Below are 17,309 nucleotides of genomic sequence, written 5' to 3'. Positions count from 1 at the left end.
CCTTTTGCACCTCCATTTTAAGCTTTCCACCCTTTCAGCCTTCGTGGCATCTGGACTTGGTTCTTGTTGCCTCTTAAACAGGGGGACAGAAGCAGAACCGAGGCGTGTAGTGTTTCAGTGTGAAGGCTGAGGTGCAGAGGTCTGGGTGGGGTGGGGGCATCGGTGTTACTGTAGGTAATCGACAGCATCTGTGAGCATTTTACTGGAGAGTTGGGACAGAAACGGTGGAAACCGGAGGTAAAATGCTACTGTTCCTTCTGCTTCAGAGAAACGTTTCCACTGTGTTCCAGTGAATGTGAGACGATTCCTCACATGATTAGAAAATTCATATTTCTGCGCCCTTTTCAATCAAATGCTGATACCGGTATTTACTCTTTAGAATGAGTGAAATGGATTAAAAATGAAATATAAGGTAAATATTTATACCAGTCTAAAGCGATGGCGAAGCTGGAATATTAAATTATTCATAATGATGATATCCTGTCTTTTCCGCTTGTTTTCTAGACAATCATTTATTTCAGTTATCGGTCTGATGACTAAACATGAACCAACTTTTTTTCTTGCGAAAGGATAAATTGATGAAATGTAGAATTAATTTTTATTTTTTTGCAAAGAAACTGGAAAACATTTTGGTTTAGAAATGCGACAAATGTAATTTTGTTTTCTCATTTATTATCAGTTATAAACAGCTGTTCCTAACTGTTTGTTTCATATAAACCAAACAGACTCAGGATGAATAAAGGCTGAGTTTGTTCATCTGCTTCATGTGTTTTCACTCACATCTGAGAGCTGGAGGAGAAATCTGAAGATCTTCTCCAGGGAGAGTCGGAGCGTGAGCTCAAAAAAATATTCCGAAATATATAAATATGTTTGAAGAACTTCGGATCCAACGCAGTTTAGTTTTATTCTAAAACACACAAATGAGGCTCAGGGAACATCCAACCTTCACTAAACAGGAGAGATTATGAAGGATTTGTTTAACCCGTTGGTGCATAATGGTCACTACAGAGGACAGGTACTCAAAATTGTTATTTATTTTTACTATTAAGCACAGCTGTTGAAGACTTTATTGCATTTGAGCTCCTCCATTTGGACTTCAGCAAGTCAAGCCAACATATTTCATGTTCAGAACGCACGCCGTCCACTGAGGTGGACATGTAATAAATTATTTGTAAATTATAACATTTTACAATAAATATTCATTGAAATTTGTTTCATTCCCACCTAAAGATGAATGAAAAAAAAATGTTACAAAAATCATGGTTGAAAATTTCATAATTCATGCATCAAAGGGTTAATCTAAACTTCTTATTTAGATTAAATTTGATGTTTCTGATTTAAATTAATTAAATACAAGCTTTTTACCAGAATGCTTCAGGAGCATCCAAATCCAGATGCATGATGACATTTATTCAACACAACTAAATTAGACCTTCTAATAAATCTGTGAATGAATTAAGTCCAAGCACCAACTGAAGAAAGAGTTGGGTTTTTATGCTGGAGCAGAAAATCAGCGATCGTTTCCCGTCCTAAATCTGTTCTTGGGTCTGATTTTTCCAGTTGTCTTAAATAATTTTTCTCCAGTTAGCAAACAGAAAACACAAACACGTTATTAAAACGTCTTATTATATTTTCTACTTCAATCGTTTTTGATCCGATTGAATTAGACTGGACGGTAAAACATATTTTTGTCTCAATATCTTATTAAAAAAAACTGAACTGAGGAAAATAAATGAGACGTTTGAACAAAAAGTTAAATGCTATAACCTTACATTGATATCGTATTTTAGAAAATTATATTTATTCACAATGTTTTTTGGCCCAAAATGAACAATAAATAAATCAAAGTTATGGTGGCCTTTAGGTACAAAACATTTGAGTAAAGAACAAACTTTTTGAACAAGTTTAAATTATTCCATTATAATTAACATTACCCAAAATTTTAATAAAACCTTTACTGCCTCAAATATAAAATAAAACCAAATGGAGAAATTATTTTAGGACTTTTAATTTTTTGAGGGATTTAATGAGTTGAATAAAAGGGCCTGCTTCCTGCCAAATAGTGATCCTGCTTCATTTCAGCACTTTCAGATTTACCTATTAATGCTTAAATAGGTGTTTGCAAACGATATGAATTATACATAAAGTTTTAATACATTATAGTAAGTATGAAGATATTCTATTTTGTTTTACTTAATAAATAAGAAGGGTCCTTTTTTACCGACTCTAAATAAAGATTGAAGTATAAATAAAAACACAGTACTGTGAGGTTACATTTATAATTTATATTCAAATATAAATGTAGTTTTTTTCATCAGTCGGTTTGGGTGTTAAACTTTTTTATTAGTGATTTTGTTTTCAGACACAAAAACATTTGTTTTGCTGTTGTTTTTAAAATGAAACCTGCTCTAGTTTTTTCTTGTTTTTAGTTTTGAGAGTAAGGCACTCTGGTCGTTGCCTCCAACTCCAGTTGTTGTTTCTGTTTTCTCATCCAGACATTTTCCTACAGATGCTCCTGTGCGGCAGAACGTTTTTGTTAATATTTGGACTAGCATTGTTCTTCAAACAAAAAACTTTGTATTTATTTTTTTGTTGGTGCTGAAATACTCACATCCTGTGAAGCTTAAGTGTCATTTGTTAATAAAGTTTTAATCAAGCTGAGTTCAGACAAAAATCCCCACCTCCTCTTTCTTTGGAAGATTGGTGACATTTAGTTGTGGAAAGTCGGCACAAGAATAGGAAAACTGTTGAAACTAGCCGTTCCTGTTGTGAAGCTGTTTATGTTTATGATATTTGGGTGGAAGCTGCAGCAAGATCACGCTGAAGGGCTCCGTTACATAATGAGAGCAAACAGCAGGCAGGAAGTCTGCTTTGTGTTGCTGCTTCACTGCTGCTGTGGATTGGGAATGTGTCCATTCCAGGACCAGGGATGAGAATCCTGGTCTGAAACTGGCAGCAGGAAAATGTGAAGTTCTAATAAAAGAACCGCAGGTTCCAAACCCAAATGGACTAGACCCAGCTGGAGGGTTTTGCATAAACGTGGAGGTCTTAAAAAAGATTCTTTATTGCAAAAATAACTTCCTGCTTGGTGTTTAATATTTCTAAGCTTGATGTTTGATCTAGGCAGAAACGAGGAAAAAGAGTAAAAAAAAAAGTGCTCACTTTGTGGTTCAATGTTTCCTTTTTCCTCTAATTTCCCACATTTAGAGTTCAGTTTTACATTTGAAGTGTTGCCGTGTTTTCTCCCGAAACCCTGACAGGGCTTGTTACACCTGGTGCTCGTTAAAACTCATGCAAAGGTCGAAGTTCACCACTTTATGGTACCTAAACCTGCAGCTCCTCTAAAAGTCCTTTAAGTCTGCCGATTGATGGCAGATGTGACGGGCTCTGCCTCTCTGTCGGCGGGTCGAGACCTCAGCGGGGAAATCTGCTCCGGGTTCCTCTTTACACAGCCATCAGCTCTCCGAGCCGAGCTCGCTCAAACTTGAGTCTGAGAACATGACTGCATTAGAAAAATCAGTATAATCATTCATTTTATTTGCTTGCTGCTAGACTAACAACAACAAAGGCTGCAGAGAGTTATCAGCAGCAAATTAAAGCTAAAGTAGATGTCATGTTCTGTGTCCTGTTGGCCCCAGCTCCAGCCATTTATTTAAATGAGGTATTTTTATCCCCTGCCCTTTAGTGCAGTTCTGTAACCCTTTTAGGTCTTTAGTTTATTTTTCCTAGTCTTCCAGCTTCTTTACTGTTTAGAATTATTTGTGTTCATTATGTTTTACCTTGCCTTGTAGTTTTTATATTTCAGGTTTTAGTTATTCTTCTTCGGGCTCTATCCAGCCTTTAAGTTTCCCCTGACAGTTTTATCTTTTGTTCCCTGTACGTTTTTATGTATAGTTGGTCTCTTATTCTGGGTTATTGTGTTTCCTCCCCACTCTGTTTACACCTGTTTACCCTGATTGCTTCCCTCGGTGTATAAAACCCTGTCTCGTCCTTCAGTGTTTGCTGATTTATTGTTCCTGTCAGCGTTTCTCCTCCTGTGCTCCCTGGGTACCCGCTCCTGTTCCTGCTGTTTGAGCTTTCGTTTTGGCTTCCAGTGTTTTTGTATGCAAGGCTTAGATTCAAGCCCTTTGGACTTTTTGTGACTCCTCCTGAATTAAGAATTGCTGTTTTTGAACTCAAACTCTGTGTCGTTCTGGGTTTTCTGCACTTTGGGTCCAATTCTCTACTCAGCGTGATGGTCGACATAGAAATAGACTAAATAGATTGGATTGATGAGCTGTACGGGGGTTGGTGAGAGGGGGTTTATGGTTGTGTAGGAGGACAGTCTGGTCCCTGTGAGGACCACACTGGGACTTCTGTACATTTATGGAGCACAACAAGACCACCATCCACATAAAGTATTTTTTTAAAGTTATGTAGGACATTTTTTATATCAGAAAAAAAATCTGAACAAAGCAGTGATCGGCCCACCTGAAACTCTGATTTTTGTTCCGTCTGTGAATGCATCAACAAATAACAATCATTAAATTTTCATGGGCCATGAACTCACCATCACTAACCTCTGACCAAAAATCCACACTTGAGGCATCAGTATGGCAGAACAACAGTGGAATGTTCTGCTTCAAATAAAATTGGTTATAGTCTAGATAGTTGATCCTATGGTTGGAATTTTTCAGTTGCGTCCCGGAAGCCGCGCCACTAAAGATAGGATTGGGCTCTAATTTTGCTGCGAGCCAAATCTGGGACATGCCAATTTCTGTAGTTAACATAGGGCTGCAGAGGAAATCACTCACAGTTTCAGTGTAAAACATCTGTAATTTTCAAAATAAAAAACTGTTGCAGATGTGGGAAGGTGGAGAAACAAGGGCCCCGGCAGGATTTGATCCCCAGACTCCTGGGTGAGAGTCCTGCGCGCTAACCAGTCAGCCAAAGGGACGTCGCCTTGGCCAAGTAGCCAGGGCGCATGATCAATCGGGACACTGTGACAGGACACTCACACTGCCACACTGAGATACAATTTCTTATGTATCTATCCATACATGTGACATGAGGGCTTATTTACTTCCAGGATCTTTTGAGAATTTGTAATAATTTGTAAAGTTATGATTTGGGAATGTAATTTATATCATCACTGCTTCATAAATATCCTCATTTATCAAAGGGAGCCGCATTGTTAAGTGGAACTGATTCTTCCGCTATTGGACAAATCGGGCTTGGCCGAGTCTGGCAGCTCACAGCAGTACGATATCAACCCTTGGAACCAGAACCTTTTAATCTCTACTGTTGATTTTAGAGACTTCAGCTCAGCTGTTGATTGTTGGTTCTTCACTGGTTGTTGGTTCTGGACTTATTGTTGGTTCTGGATTGATTGTTGGATGTGTCCTGGTTGTTGGTTCTGGACTGGTTGTTGGGTTTGTTCTGGAATGGTTGTTGTTTCTGGATTGGTTGTTGGTTGTGTCCTGATTGTTGGGTTTGTCCTGGTTGTTGGTTCTGGACTGGTTTTTGGGTTTGTCCTGGCTGTTGGTTCTGGACTGGTTTTTGGTTCTTGACTGGTTGTTGGGTTTGTCCTGGTTGTTGTTTCTGGACTTGACTGGTCTGGCTGATGGAAGACGGTTCCCAATAACCCATTTACTGATTTTAGTGGTTTAATTTTGGTGTCCTCTCTGACTTTCTCGAGAAAACAAGATTGTTTTTGCTTTAGAGTTCAAGGCACTGTGCCTTTAAGGCCTTCCATTATTCACAGTTTAGTATTTGAAGGAGCTCAGTCAGGGATTTTCATGGAGTCCTGATAGCATCTCTGCATCTTGAGGATTTAAAATGGTAAATGGCCTGTATTTGATATAGCGCCTTCGAGAGTCCTGGAACCCCCCAAGGTGCTGTACAACACAATCAGTCATTCACCCGTTCACACACACATTCACACACTGGTGGGGATGAGCTACAATGTAGCCACAGCTGCCCTGGGGCGCACTGACAGAGGCGTGGCTGCCGAGCACTGGCGCCACCGGTCCCTCCGACCACCACCAGCAGGCAACGTGGGTTAAGTGTCTTGCCCAGGGACACAACGACAGCGACAGACTGAGCGGGGCTCGAACCTGCAACCTTCCGATTACGGGGCGAGCACTTAACTCCTGTGCCACCGTCGCCCCTTTATTTATGGAGTCTCCTTTGTCTCCTTATCCTCCTCCTCTACTTTTATTTTAATATGTCCTCTGTGTAATCCTCTTGTGTCCTAATGTGCTTCCTGTTGTCTCCGGCAGTTTACAAAGAGACGTCAGAGGACTGTCAGAGCTGTCTGGAGTGTTCACGGGACAACGGTTGTGTTCGTTGCCCAGAGCGACTCTTCCTGTTTCTCCAGAGGAGGGGAATATCCCACCATGGGACTTGTCTTCATTTCTGTCCAACTGGACACTTTGGACAGAGAGGAAAGGATCCCAACCGCTGCATGAGTATGTAAAGAAAACTATGAAACACAAAAACTAAATAGTCAACGTGAAACACAAGAGAATAAAACTGATCGAACATAATTGAACACATCTATGACACTTTTTGTAGAAGTTAGCTTTTGTGTAAAGAGTTCTGCCAACTGGTTGTTTGGGTTGGGGTGTCTGGTATCTCCTTCCTGCGGGAAGGAGCTGAAACTAACGCTGGGTTTGTTGCATCTTTTATTAATATTAGAGGATTTTGTGATGCGGAAATAAAGCCTCAGCTTTGATATCTTCAGCAGTTGCTGAAACTCGGCCCTCTTGTGAGGTTTTCAGTCTGAAAATAATAATAATAATAATAATAATAATAATAATAATAAATCTAACTTATATAGCGCTTGTTAGGACACTCAGACACTTTCATGCACTCTCACATTCACACACTGCTAGTGATGGTAAGCTACTTGTAGCCACAGCCGCCCTGGGGCCATCTGACAGAGGCGAGGCTGCCATTTGGCACCGTCGGCCCCTCTGACCACCACCAACACAGGCAAGTTGGGTGAAGTGTCTTGCCCAAGGACACACCAGCAGGATACCCCAGGCGGGAGCTGGAATCAATCCCATGTCCCTCCGATCTTGAGGCAACCCGCTCTACCTCCTGTTGCCCCTTATATTATCACTGCTACTCTTCTAGAAGTCGACAACCAACTCCAAAGGCCAAGTTCTCAAGTGATACTCCACTTCTGACAATTTTAGCCCAGCCCCCTCTCCCGCCAATTACCGTAACAGCTCTAAAGATTATCAAATCAGATTTTCCAGCCATGTGTAGCATGTTACGAGCACTCTAGTCTGCTCAGGATGCTGGGACCACTCCATTCATAAATCAAAGATATCAAACATGTTGAAGAAGAAGAAACATCTTTCATATGGCGCCTCTGAAGATAAAGACAACTAAGTGCTTCACAAGAACAACCAAACCAAAACACAAACTAAATCAAACATTCATCCTTCTAGAGGAACAGGAAGAGTCACTTGGGGTAATAAACGCTGGATGTTGGAACAAGCATAAATGAGCTTGCTGCCTGTTGAATGTGACGTGTGGCCAACCAGAAACTGAGGTGAGACGAGCATGCAGCATGCTCCTCTTCCGCCATGTTTGTTAACTCCAAAGTCACGTTTGATCCAATGAGATTTCTCGTCTTACCAGGAAACGTAGTGATAATATTAAAGGTAATTTAAAATCCCTGCCATGTGAATCAGACAGATGTACTGGTGTAAAGTCACCAGTATTCAACCTCATACGTTCTCCCTGCTGCCCCATCTTTAGCAAAACCCCGTGTTGTCACCCGTTAACTATGATGTTGCTGCTGGGAGGGTAGAAGGGCAGTCATACTAGCAGAAGGTTCTGGTTCGGCTGCAGAGCATCTCGGGCCCATTGATTAAGTTAACTTATAAAAATGTTTTACTGGAAGAAACTATTTCAATGGACTTACCGTAAATCCTCTACTACAGGCCGGTATTCAATTAAAGGCCGGGTCTCCAATTTAGACCGGAGTCGGCGGAGGTGAATAAAGGCCGGCCTCTTATTGTGGCCGGGTGGAATGTGGTAACAAGCAAGTACGGGGGGCGGTTGTGTCATCGTCTCACTTTTGATTTGCCAGTCGATAGACCGCGAGGGTAACTTTAACCATGCGGAGGCTGTGCCAGAGCGTAGGTACTGACACGCGATCGTTCATGTCGGTTCATTTCCTTTAAAGATTTCTGTCTTTTATTTGCGCCTGATGTGTTTCGCTGCATGCTGTGGAGCGGGGCACATCAGCTTGTCCTCCAGTGACGCACCGATCACTGAGGCACCCGCCAAGCTCGGAGCACTCCGCTGTTTTTGCGGTCGGTAGATCTGCCTCCTGAGCACGGCCACAGTAACAATCAGGTGTCGCCACATTTAACACGCGATCGTTCATGTCGGTTCATTTCCTTTGATGTTTTCTGTCTTTTATTTGTGCCTGATGCATTTGGCTGTGGAGCAGGGAGCATCACCTTGTCATCCGGTGACGCACGATCACGCGGCCACCAAGCGGCGCGCACTCCGCTGTTTTTGCGGTCGGTAGATCTTTTAGAACTGCAGTTCAAAGGTAACTCATAAGGTGAATATATATGAAGCCTGGTAGCAGTTTTTCTTTAGGATTGAGAGGAGATGCAGGAAGATAATAAACAGGCAGGACAGAAAAATAGTCAAATAAAAACAAGTTAGTTTTTGTACCTGGTGGTTACAACAAACAGACATCATTGAAGGTAATCAGAAGTGAGGAACAGAAAATGAAATAATTATTTTAATCTTTAGAGCAGCAGGAACTCAGAGAGGCTGCAGGCGCATCAGTGAGTTTGTGGCTGCTGCGCAGGGGGAGGGGGGAGAGGGCTGAAGCAGAAACTACCGTTGTTAAAAGAGATGTGTTTAACTTTGAAAATGTGGGCGCAATTTTAATTGTCAAAAACTCCAGCGAACCATTACTTCATTTTGCTCAAATAGAAATAGAGGCCTGCCTCTAATACTGGCCCTCCTTCCAATAAAGGCCTGAGCTTCAGTCAAATACAGGCCCGGGCTTGTATTAGAGGATTTACGGTAAATGCCTGTGGATAATGCAGGAAATGGGAGTAGAAGAAAACCTTTACTCAATATAAATAAACAAATCAGAGTGACCAACCTGTATTTCAACAAGAACAAGGGTTTCTATGGGAACGAGAACTTATTTTATAAAAGTGTTGCTGCACCATCAACAGCTGATGTCTACTAGATACATTTGTAGGAGGGTGTGTGACTTTACCACGTTTTCACCTCAAAGTTGCACATGGACCCCTTTGTGATTTTTTTTCTGCACACAGGATGAAACGTTTAGATGAAAGTGAGCTGATGGACATGGTTTAGGTTTAAACAACACTGAAAGTTTTGACATGGGAAGTGTACATCTGTGATTATCCGTTCTACTTTACTAAACCTGCAGTCTGATGCACAAATCTGTTCTCAGAATGGATTCTACCTTATGGTCAGAGTGACGCATGTAGCTCCAGAACTGCAGGCTTTTAGTATTATTAGTTATTTTATTATTAATGGTTTGGAGCTGGCTGTATTTTTCCCAACAGAATGTCGCTCCTCGGACTGCGAGCAGTGCTTCAACCAGGACTTTTGCACCAAGTGTAAGCCTGGCTTCAGGTTGTATAGAGGGAAGTGTCTGATCCGCTGCCCAGAGGGAACCTTCACCCACCAAGCAGACTGCCTTGGTAAGAAAAAACTGCAATATCAGGAGTTACCTAAAATCTAGCAAGAGGGATTCCAACTCGGGTTAATTTCCTCTAGAAAAAAAACATCAACTCATATTTTTGAGCTTGAGGATGAAGGAAATGAAGTAATAAATACATTTATTGTGTTTTATTTCAAAAGATGACTAAGATGAAAGTCTCGGGATGTGAAAATCCTGTTTTATGGGTAAAAACAAAAGCAGAATCAGAACCCTCTTCAGACGTAAAACATCTAACACGAGTTATTGTTGAGTAAATATTCATTGTTTATCGCTGTGTTGCAACTTAGCCTTTATTTTGGGCTGTGATTTTCAAAAGTAAAATCTTCTCATTCTAGCTTTTTAATACATTTTAATTAAAAACTTGTCTGTTTCTTGTGAGATATTTATCAGTTTTGGTGTCATGTTTGTGCAGAAGGCAGGACAGTTTAGCACCGATCCCTGCAGGGTTATTCTAGCTTACTTCATGCAGAATGTGGTCTTTGTGCAATAAGCATGAAATGATCAGGAAAGGACTTCTGAAACGTCTCAAATGTTGCTCCAAAAGCTTGGATATTTTTTAGTTTTTTGTTATTATGGAGCCTTCATTACTTAGTGGACCACCCATAACGTGTAGCTTTACGATTCTTGTGTGGAAACGTTTTGGTTGTCGTTCATAAGATACGTTTATTGCGTGTAAATTTAGCACATTTTATATTATGGTTTCAAGACATGCGTCTGATATTCTATCATTAGTATTAAGAAGAAGATGAGCTTTGAGCCTAAACTGATGCCTCAGTGACACTGAAACTGACCCCTGATCAGGTTTTAGAGCATCTTGTTAACAGGAAAAGAATTGTCGGTAGTGGTTTTGAACTGGTATACGGCTGAGATGTCTTGTTCAGACCTCTGATTTCTGTCTGCAGAATCTAAACATGTGCCAAAGAAAGTCTGTGTAACACTAAAATATTTGTTGGCAGCCTAATATCAAAGTCTTGAAATACTGCAGATCAGATGTAGAAGTTCATCTTCAAGGTATGGTCCTCACAGGGGGGACCTGAGCTAAAGTCGCAGTAAAAACATGAAACAGGCACAAATAAAAACTCCCTTTTCTCTCATAATGAGATGTGTAATTGGGTTCAAGACAAGCTGTGAAATGTTCCTAACTTTTATAAAGTAGGGTTTACATTGTTTGGACAGGACCTGGTGGAGTCTGCAGCATCACCATCTAAATTCTTCAACCTCCTACTGAGGTTGTCCACTTTTAATAAACCCCTTGTTTACTCGCATAGCCTCCACCATAGAAATAGACAAAACACAACAGAAACAAACATGTTTACAGCCTGGTTGGAAAAACATTTTAGGTTAAATAGCTCATTTTTCTTGCTAAAGCGTCTGAAAAAACTCTGTTAGCTTCGGGTTAGCATTTAGCTAATATCCCGCTGATCTCTGACCGTGGAGCAAGAGTTGATATAAAAGGCCACAGCGACCAGCTACAATCACAGCGGTCTGAGGCTCCGCTTGTACTTTAACAGTCCCAGTCCATTTTAGATGTCCACAGGCGACCAGCATGACTACAGCCTCGAATGGGAGCCAGCCTGCCGTGCGGGTGGGATACCCACTGGAGCCCTTCTTAGCTTCTTGGGTTAGCCAAAGTAGCTACACTGGTTCATTTGTTCCAACCGTAACAGCCCCATCCTCAGCTCCACCTCTTTTCCCTTTTTTGGATTGTCTGGGCTGGACGAGGCGTGTGACACGGTCAAAAAGGTGGTGGTGAGAACGTCCCATTTGGGAACAAAACCTTATAATTCGAGGTATTCAAAGGGACATGAATTACTCATGTCGATGGTTTGCAGAAATGTGGGTGTTGTGCTGGTCTGTTAGGTTGAAGAGAGAGCTGAGCTAGAAGGCGGAGCTCTCGATTTTCCGGTCTATCTAAATTCCAGCCCTCATCTATGGTCTCAAGCTTTGGGTAGTGACCGGAAGAACGAGATTGTGGATACAAGCGGCCGAAACAAGTTTTCTCCGCAGGGTGGTTGGGCTCTCCCTTAGAGATAGGGTGAGAAGCTCGGTCAGACAGATGTTAGCGCCGCTGCCAGACGCCATTTTTGACAACAGCTGAAAAACTACAGCATCGAGCGCTATTTAGTCGGCATTTCAACCGTCTTTTCTGATTGGTTATTTTTGAGCTAGATAATCCTGTCCCTCATGTGCCTCTCTGCCTGTAAGTAACCAGACTAGTCCCTAAACAGAGGACGAGTCTGGCATGCTAGTATTTTTGAGTCTACTGTGATGTTTTGGCTTTAGAGAAATAACTTTTGTACACTCGAAAAGCCAATATTTGAACCACAAATCTTATTGTGAGGATAAAATTCCTCCTCGTGGACCATAAATATTTCTCCTGTCAGGGCACTGTGTAAAAGAAGATAAAAGTATTTAGTATTTTATTTAGTTTATTTAGTATTAGCACACTGAAAAAGAAAGACGAGTGAAACAAACAAAAATATTCAAGATAATCTATTAAAACTGTCAAACATGAGTTTAAACTAGCAGCAGCCTAACGAACCAGTTTATTAATATCTGTGTGCTGGTTTATTGACGAACTGGTTGAACTGACTGGAGCACCTATGAACCGTGACTCGGCTCCATGGAGACGTCAGTGAGATTAATGGGAGGTCTAATTAACAGCAGGCCTGTTTTATGGGCCTCTCTGGCTTCACATCAGAGCAGGATTTTCTCTGATCTGATCGTTATCGGGTTTGTTTCAGCTGAAGTTAGACAACGTTAATGACTCCTAATCACATTAAGTGACAGCCTAATGCAAAATGCAAGGTGCTTTGTTTAGACCTGAAAAAGACTCTTGACCCACCTGGAAACCCTGGTCTGCTCTGAGGTAATTCCAACATGTGATGCGCATTAGAGATCTTCAGAGAAGTTTTAGGATTTATCTGTGTGTCCTACTGGGTATAATCCATCCCTCCCTTCCAACTAAGTGAGATACATGATTGAACTCTGATCAAGCTGATTGATTCTACTCTGCCGTCCACCTGCAGCATCTGCAGCTACTGTTCTTCTCTGGAAGTAAAAGCACATCTGGTCTGAATGCCACAGTAATGGCCTCACGTAAGACTGTTGGTGCATACCTTAAGCAGTTCCAGTAAAATCTGTCCTGTCTAATCTGAAGTTTGTAATGATGATTACTAAAACCTGTGGGCTGAAGCTGTGACTGATTGTGTCACATGTCAAAAACCAGTCAGGAAAAGTGGTCTGTTACTGGTTCAGCTGGCACTCTTCTAACACGACTAACTCCTTGTGGTATTGTTGTCAAAACATTTTTCCGCCTATCAGATGGTTTCTGGTCTTAGTTTAATCTTGATGATCTCAGATGACACATTTGATCTATGAGCGCATTCGGCCAGCAGAATTCCAACTCCAAGAAAGGAAAAACACTTTTGAGACCAGATCACAGGGAGATGGTGTAAATCTCTAGGGGTCATCAGGAGAGTAGTAAGGGACACCTGGATGGTCTCCAGTCCATCAGAGGGAAACACAGGAACAAGTAAACAGTCACAAACTTGCACCCCTACAGACAAATAAAGACCAGTTAAACTGACATGCATGTTTTTAGTATGGTAGAAAACCGGAGGAAACCCACTCATGGATAGGAAGAACATGTCAACTGAACTGACTCTAAACAATCAGATGTTTGTTTAACCAAGACTTTCTAAAAGATCCATTCAAGTCCATCAATGGATTCATTAAAAGTTGTGCTAACACACACACGTTACCCACATCTTTGGCCTTTTGGTGGACAGTAATAAAACAGTTTGTTATTTTTCCATCTATTTTTAATATTATTTATGTTATACCTCAGACAGCATTGCTTCTTTTCTCTTCTTGTTACCCTTCTCCATAATCAACTGTTGTCTTTGTTCTGTCCAGAGGAATGTCCCCTGGCTTTGCTAGGAGAGTGGAGTGAATGGAGCGTCTGCAGTCGTGACGGCACCACCTGTGGGTTCAGATGGGGAAAGCAGACCAGGTTGAGGCCAAAAATCCCATCTGAAAGGACGTCTGATGAAAAAGAGGCCCTGCTGTGTCCGACTGACAGCGAGACACAAAGATGCAGAATGAGGAAAAAATGTCCCACAGGTGAGAAAAGCACCTGATGGAGGCGGGGCTTCCAGCTGGTATCCACAGTAGATGTAACACTTAGCAGTGAGAACCGGTTTCTACTGTGCATGAACTGATAAGAATTTTTATTGGTTTGTTTACTGCGCCGGACGGCCAACATCTGTGCTGCTCCGACACGCTCATAGCTGAGTCAGGAAGATTAGACCTTTCAAAAGCATGACAACAAACTTCTGACATTCCTTATCAGCTCTTACTGGATACATGGATAAGTGTGGAAAAGAAGGACTGAGAGAACCTGAAAGAACTCTGAGTTTCTTCTCTTACAAAACCAGATTCTGAGCCCTTTGTTGGAAGAGGCTGATGTGTTGTGAAATCCCTCAAACACACAACACATTTTCTCATCGTGTGTTTCCAGTTAAAACCAACAAACCCTCTGACTTAGGAGCAGAGAACAGATCCTCTGTTCAGCAGCACATACAATATTACAAGAACTCTATGAGAAGTCAAAACCCGGTTTCTGCTCATAGCTAGAGAACAAAATAATTACGGAAAAGCTAAAGTTGTTATAAATGTCATTATTTCAACTTCAGTCTGGGAGCAGGTCACTCGTTTTTCTCAGAGGTTTAATTGAAGTTTAGAATTATGGTGACAATCATTGCAGAATATGTCAGCTTCATCCAGAAAATTTTGACTTTCTGAAAACATTTTATCTTTATTTTAAAAATAAATTATTCACATTTCAAGATTACATTTCCTTCCCTTAGTGTGACGGATTTATTCTGGAAATATATCAATTTGTTCTCAATATACTGATCCTTATTTTAAACAGTAAAACAACCTAATAATTGTTAATTTATGACCTCTCAGAGTAAGGACTCCAAAGCGCTTTACACTACAGTGTATCATTCATCCATTCACACACACATTCACACACTGATGTTGATGAGCTATGATGTAGCCACAGCTGCCCTGGGGCGCACTGACTGAGGTGAGGCTGCCGAGCACAGGCGCCACTGGTCCCTCTGACCACCAGCAGCAGGCAAGGTGGGTTAAGTGTCTTGCCCAAGGACACAACAGCAGCATTCTCTGTCCGGAGCCAGGATCGAACCTGCAACCTTCCGATTACTGGACAACCCGCTCAACCTGTTGAGCTACTGCTGCCCCAATTTATTGGTATTGTTGAATGGCTCCAGCTGTGGGGATCCATGACCAGTCTTTAAAGGGTACATGTTATAACAAAATTTACCTTTTGCACTGCAATGTGGGTCTCTACTGCCAGTAGAGTCACCATAAATGTGAAGAAAATATCCATTTGTGTGACTGAAACAGGGATTTTCAGAATGTCCTCGTTAGTGACATCACAACAACGGAAACTAGATTAGAACCGAGAGCTTCTGCTGGAGAAAACCCCTCCAAGCTCCCCCCAGATATCAGAGCTTCTCAGCTAATACCAGCCAATCAGGAGATGGGTGGGCGTGGCCAGCTCGTGACTGAAATGCCTTATTCTGGAAGGTACTGAAAGTCCTGCATAAGCTTCATGGTATTTTTTTCATCAACATGCTTTGTATCGACATTAGAATTATAATAAATTAAAACAAAGTCATACTCTGTCTCCTTTAAACCCTCCCTGTGAAGTGTTTTGTGATTTAGAGATCTTTTGGTTGAACCAGTTGTTATTTTTCTAAATCTAAAAGCTGCAGGATGGTTGGTTCTTTCCACCGTGTGACCTTTTGGACCAGCTTCTGCCAGCAGGGAACGCCTATAAAATGTAGAATTCCTAAAATGCTTTTGACTTATTAGGCTGTGTTTTGGATGGCAAATGAAATACGAGTGAGTTGTTTATGCCGTGAACTGGGACAAACTAAAGAACGTTGGGAACCTCCAAACTGCTGACGGAGTTACAGCAAAAGGAAAAAAATACACATTCGAGTTTTCTTTATTATTAGAATTTTTTTGCTGATAAACTATATAAACGTGTGTCCAACCGTGCTGCAGGCAGGTGTAGTCATACTTGCTAATGGTACTTTAGTGCATCTTAGTTAAAATTTAAATATTCTGCCTAAAACTGTCAGTGTTGCGCCCTCTTCAGGTAAAAACTCTGCACTGCATTTGAATTTAAATCTGCCGTCGCTATTGGCTAAGAGATACTTTATGATGTTAGCTGGTAAAATATGATTTCACAATGCTGCTGTGAGAAACTGTTTAGTTGCATTGTTTGGAAAAACCCTTACAAACATTGATGGGATTTGCATAGCATTTTTGGCATTGAGAGTTTAGTAACGACAGACCACCAAATGGTTCCCGAGCGCAGCCACTGCTACAGCTTACAGCTCCCCACGGGGATGTGGAGATGTAATTTCACCAGTGTGTGATGAGGACGGTAAATGGGGCTTTCACTTCAGCAGCTCGAATGCCGCTTACTTCATTTTCCTTCTATTATGCTTCACCATCCACACTGTCATTTCCTACTGTGTTAAAGCCAATCAGCATGAGTCTACCACAATTCCCACTCAGCGACCTAACCCTATTCAGGTACGCCATTGGTTCCTGCAATAGGCTGGAAACCCTTTTGGCACAGCACTGTGAATGTCGCAAAGTTCTGTTAAAATCTCCCTGAAGTTCCGAAAATGGAAATTGGCCTAATGCAACCATTTTAGAGTAGAAATACGTTTCAGTGTTTTTCTCAACCTTCCAGTGACAGCAGAGCTGTGACTTCTGAGACATTTTTGAAACCCTTTAGCCATTTTCAGTTTGGCCTGAATTATCTTGTTGACATTGTTGATTGTTTTTCTCTGCTGTCCTGCAGTGATCTGGTAAAAGATGCAGAAGCGAACATAAACATTACCGTGACTAGATAATTATTCAGCTAATTAAAAAGTCAGAGAGCATCAAACTGAGGGTCTCCAGCATAAAATCTAGTTAATTCCCAGAAGTTGGAAAGTACAAGAAATGTGAGACCATTTTTAAAGGGTTGAAAACTACATTTTGAATACAGTAGACAATCTGAAAACAATCTGAGACACGATTAAGACACTTCATGACTATATTAAGCGGAAATCTGCACAACTATTATACACACTACCTGTGCACATCCCATATGTGGGATAAATTACTTGAAATATTGTATATTTTGTGTCTTGAACTGGTCAACACCAGTCCCGTGACATTCTGGCTTAATCTCAAACATGGCCGACCCAATGTTTCTGCACCCATTTCTTTCAGCCTGATGGTGCTTGAAAACTCTTAGATATCATGATACAGTTAGGTTGTTTCCATCCAAGGACATCCAGAGTTTTGGATGAGGTTTTATGTTCTTTTATCCAGTGTGTAATATCACTAATGCTTCCCTCCAGAGTGACTGCAGGCCAAACACCAGCTATCTAAATTTGGTCTAACAAGCTTTGATCCTTCTCAACCACCACATTCCTTTTAGAAATGACATCTGGAAGGCCCATCCCTCCAGACTGTTCTCATTTGTGGT

General features: G+C 41.3%; 1 protein-coding gene across 1 annotated transcript in view; it reads left to right on the top strand.

Annotated features, from left to right (window-relative positions):
* The window catches only part of rspo4 (R-spondin 4), a 37,789-nt gene that overhangs the window by 1,009 nt on the left and 19,471 nt on the right, over nt 1–17,309 (top strand). The window contains exons 2-4 of the mRNA XM_015958534.3: nt 6,261–6,449; nt 9,564–9,701; nt 13,640–13,846. Of these exons, the coding sequence (XP_015814020.3) occupies nt 6,261–6,449; nt 9,564–9,701; nt 13,640–13,846 (534 nt within the window). The remainder of the gene's footprint in view (nt 1–6,260; nt 6,450–9,563; nt 9,702–13,639; nt 13,847–17,309) is intronic.

Source organism: Nothobranchius furzeri, chromosome 3 (genome assembly GCF_043380555.1).
Source record: "Nothobranchius furzeri strain GRZ-AD chromosome 3, NfurGRZ-RIMD1, whole genome shotgun sequence".
NCBI lineage: Eukaryota > Metazoa > Chordata > Actinopteri > Cyprinodontiformes > Nothobranchiidae > Nothobranchius > Nothobranchius furzeri.
Note: the sequence above shows the minus strand (reverse complement) of the source record. Positions and strands in the feature narration are given on the sequence as shown.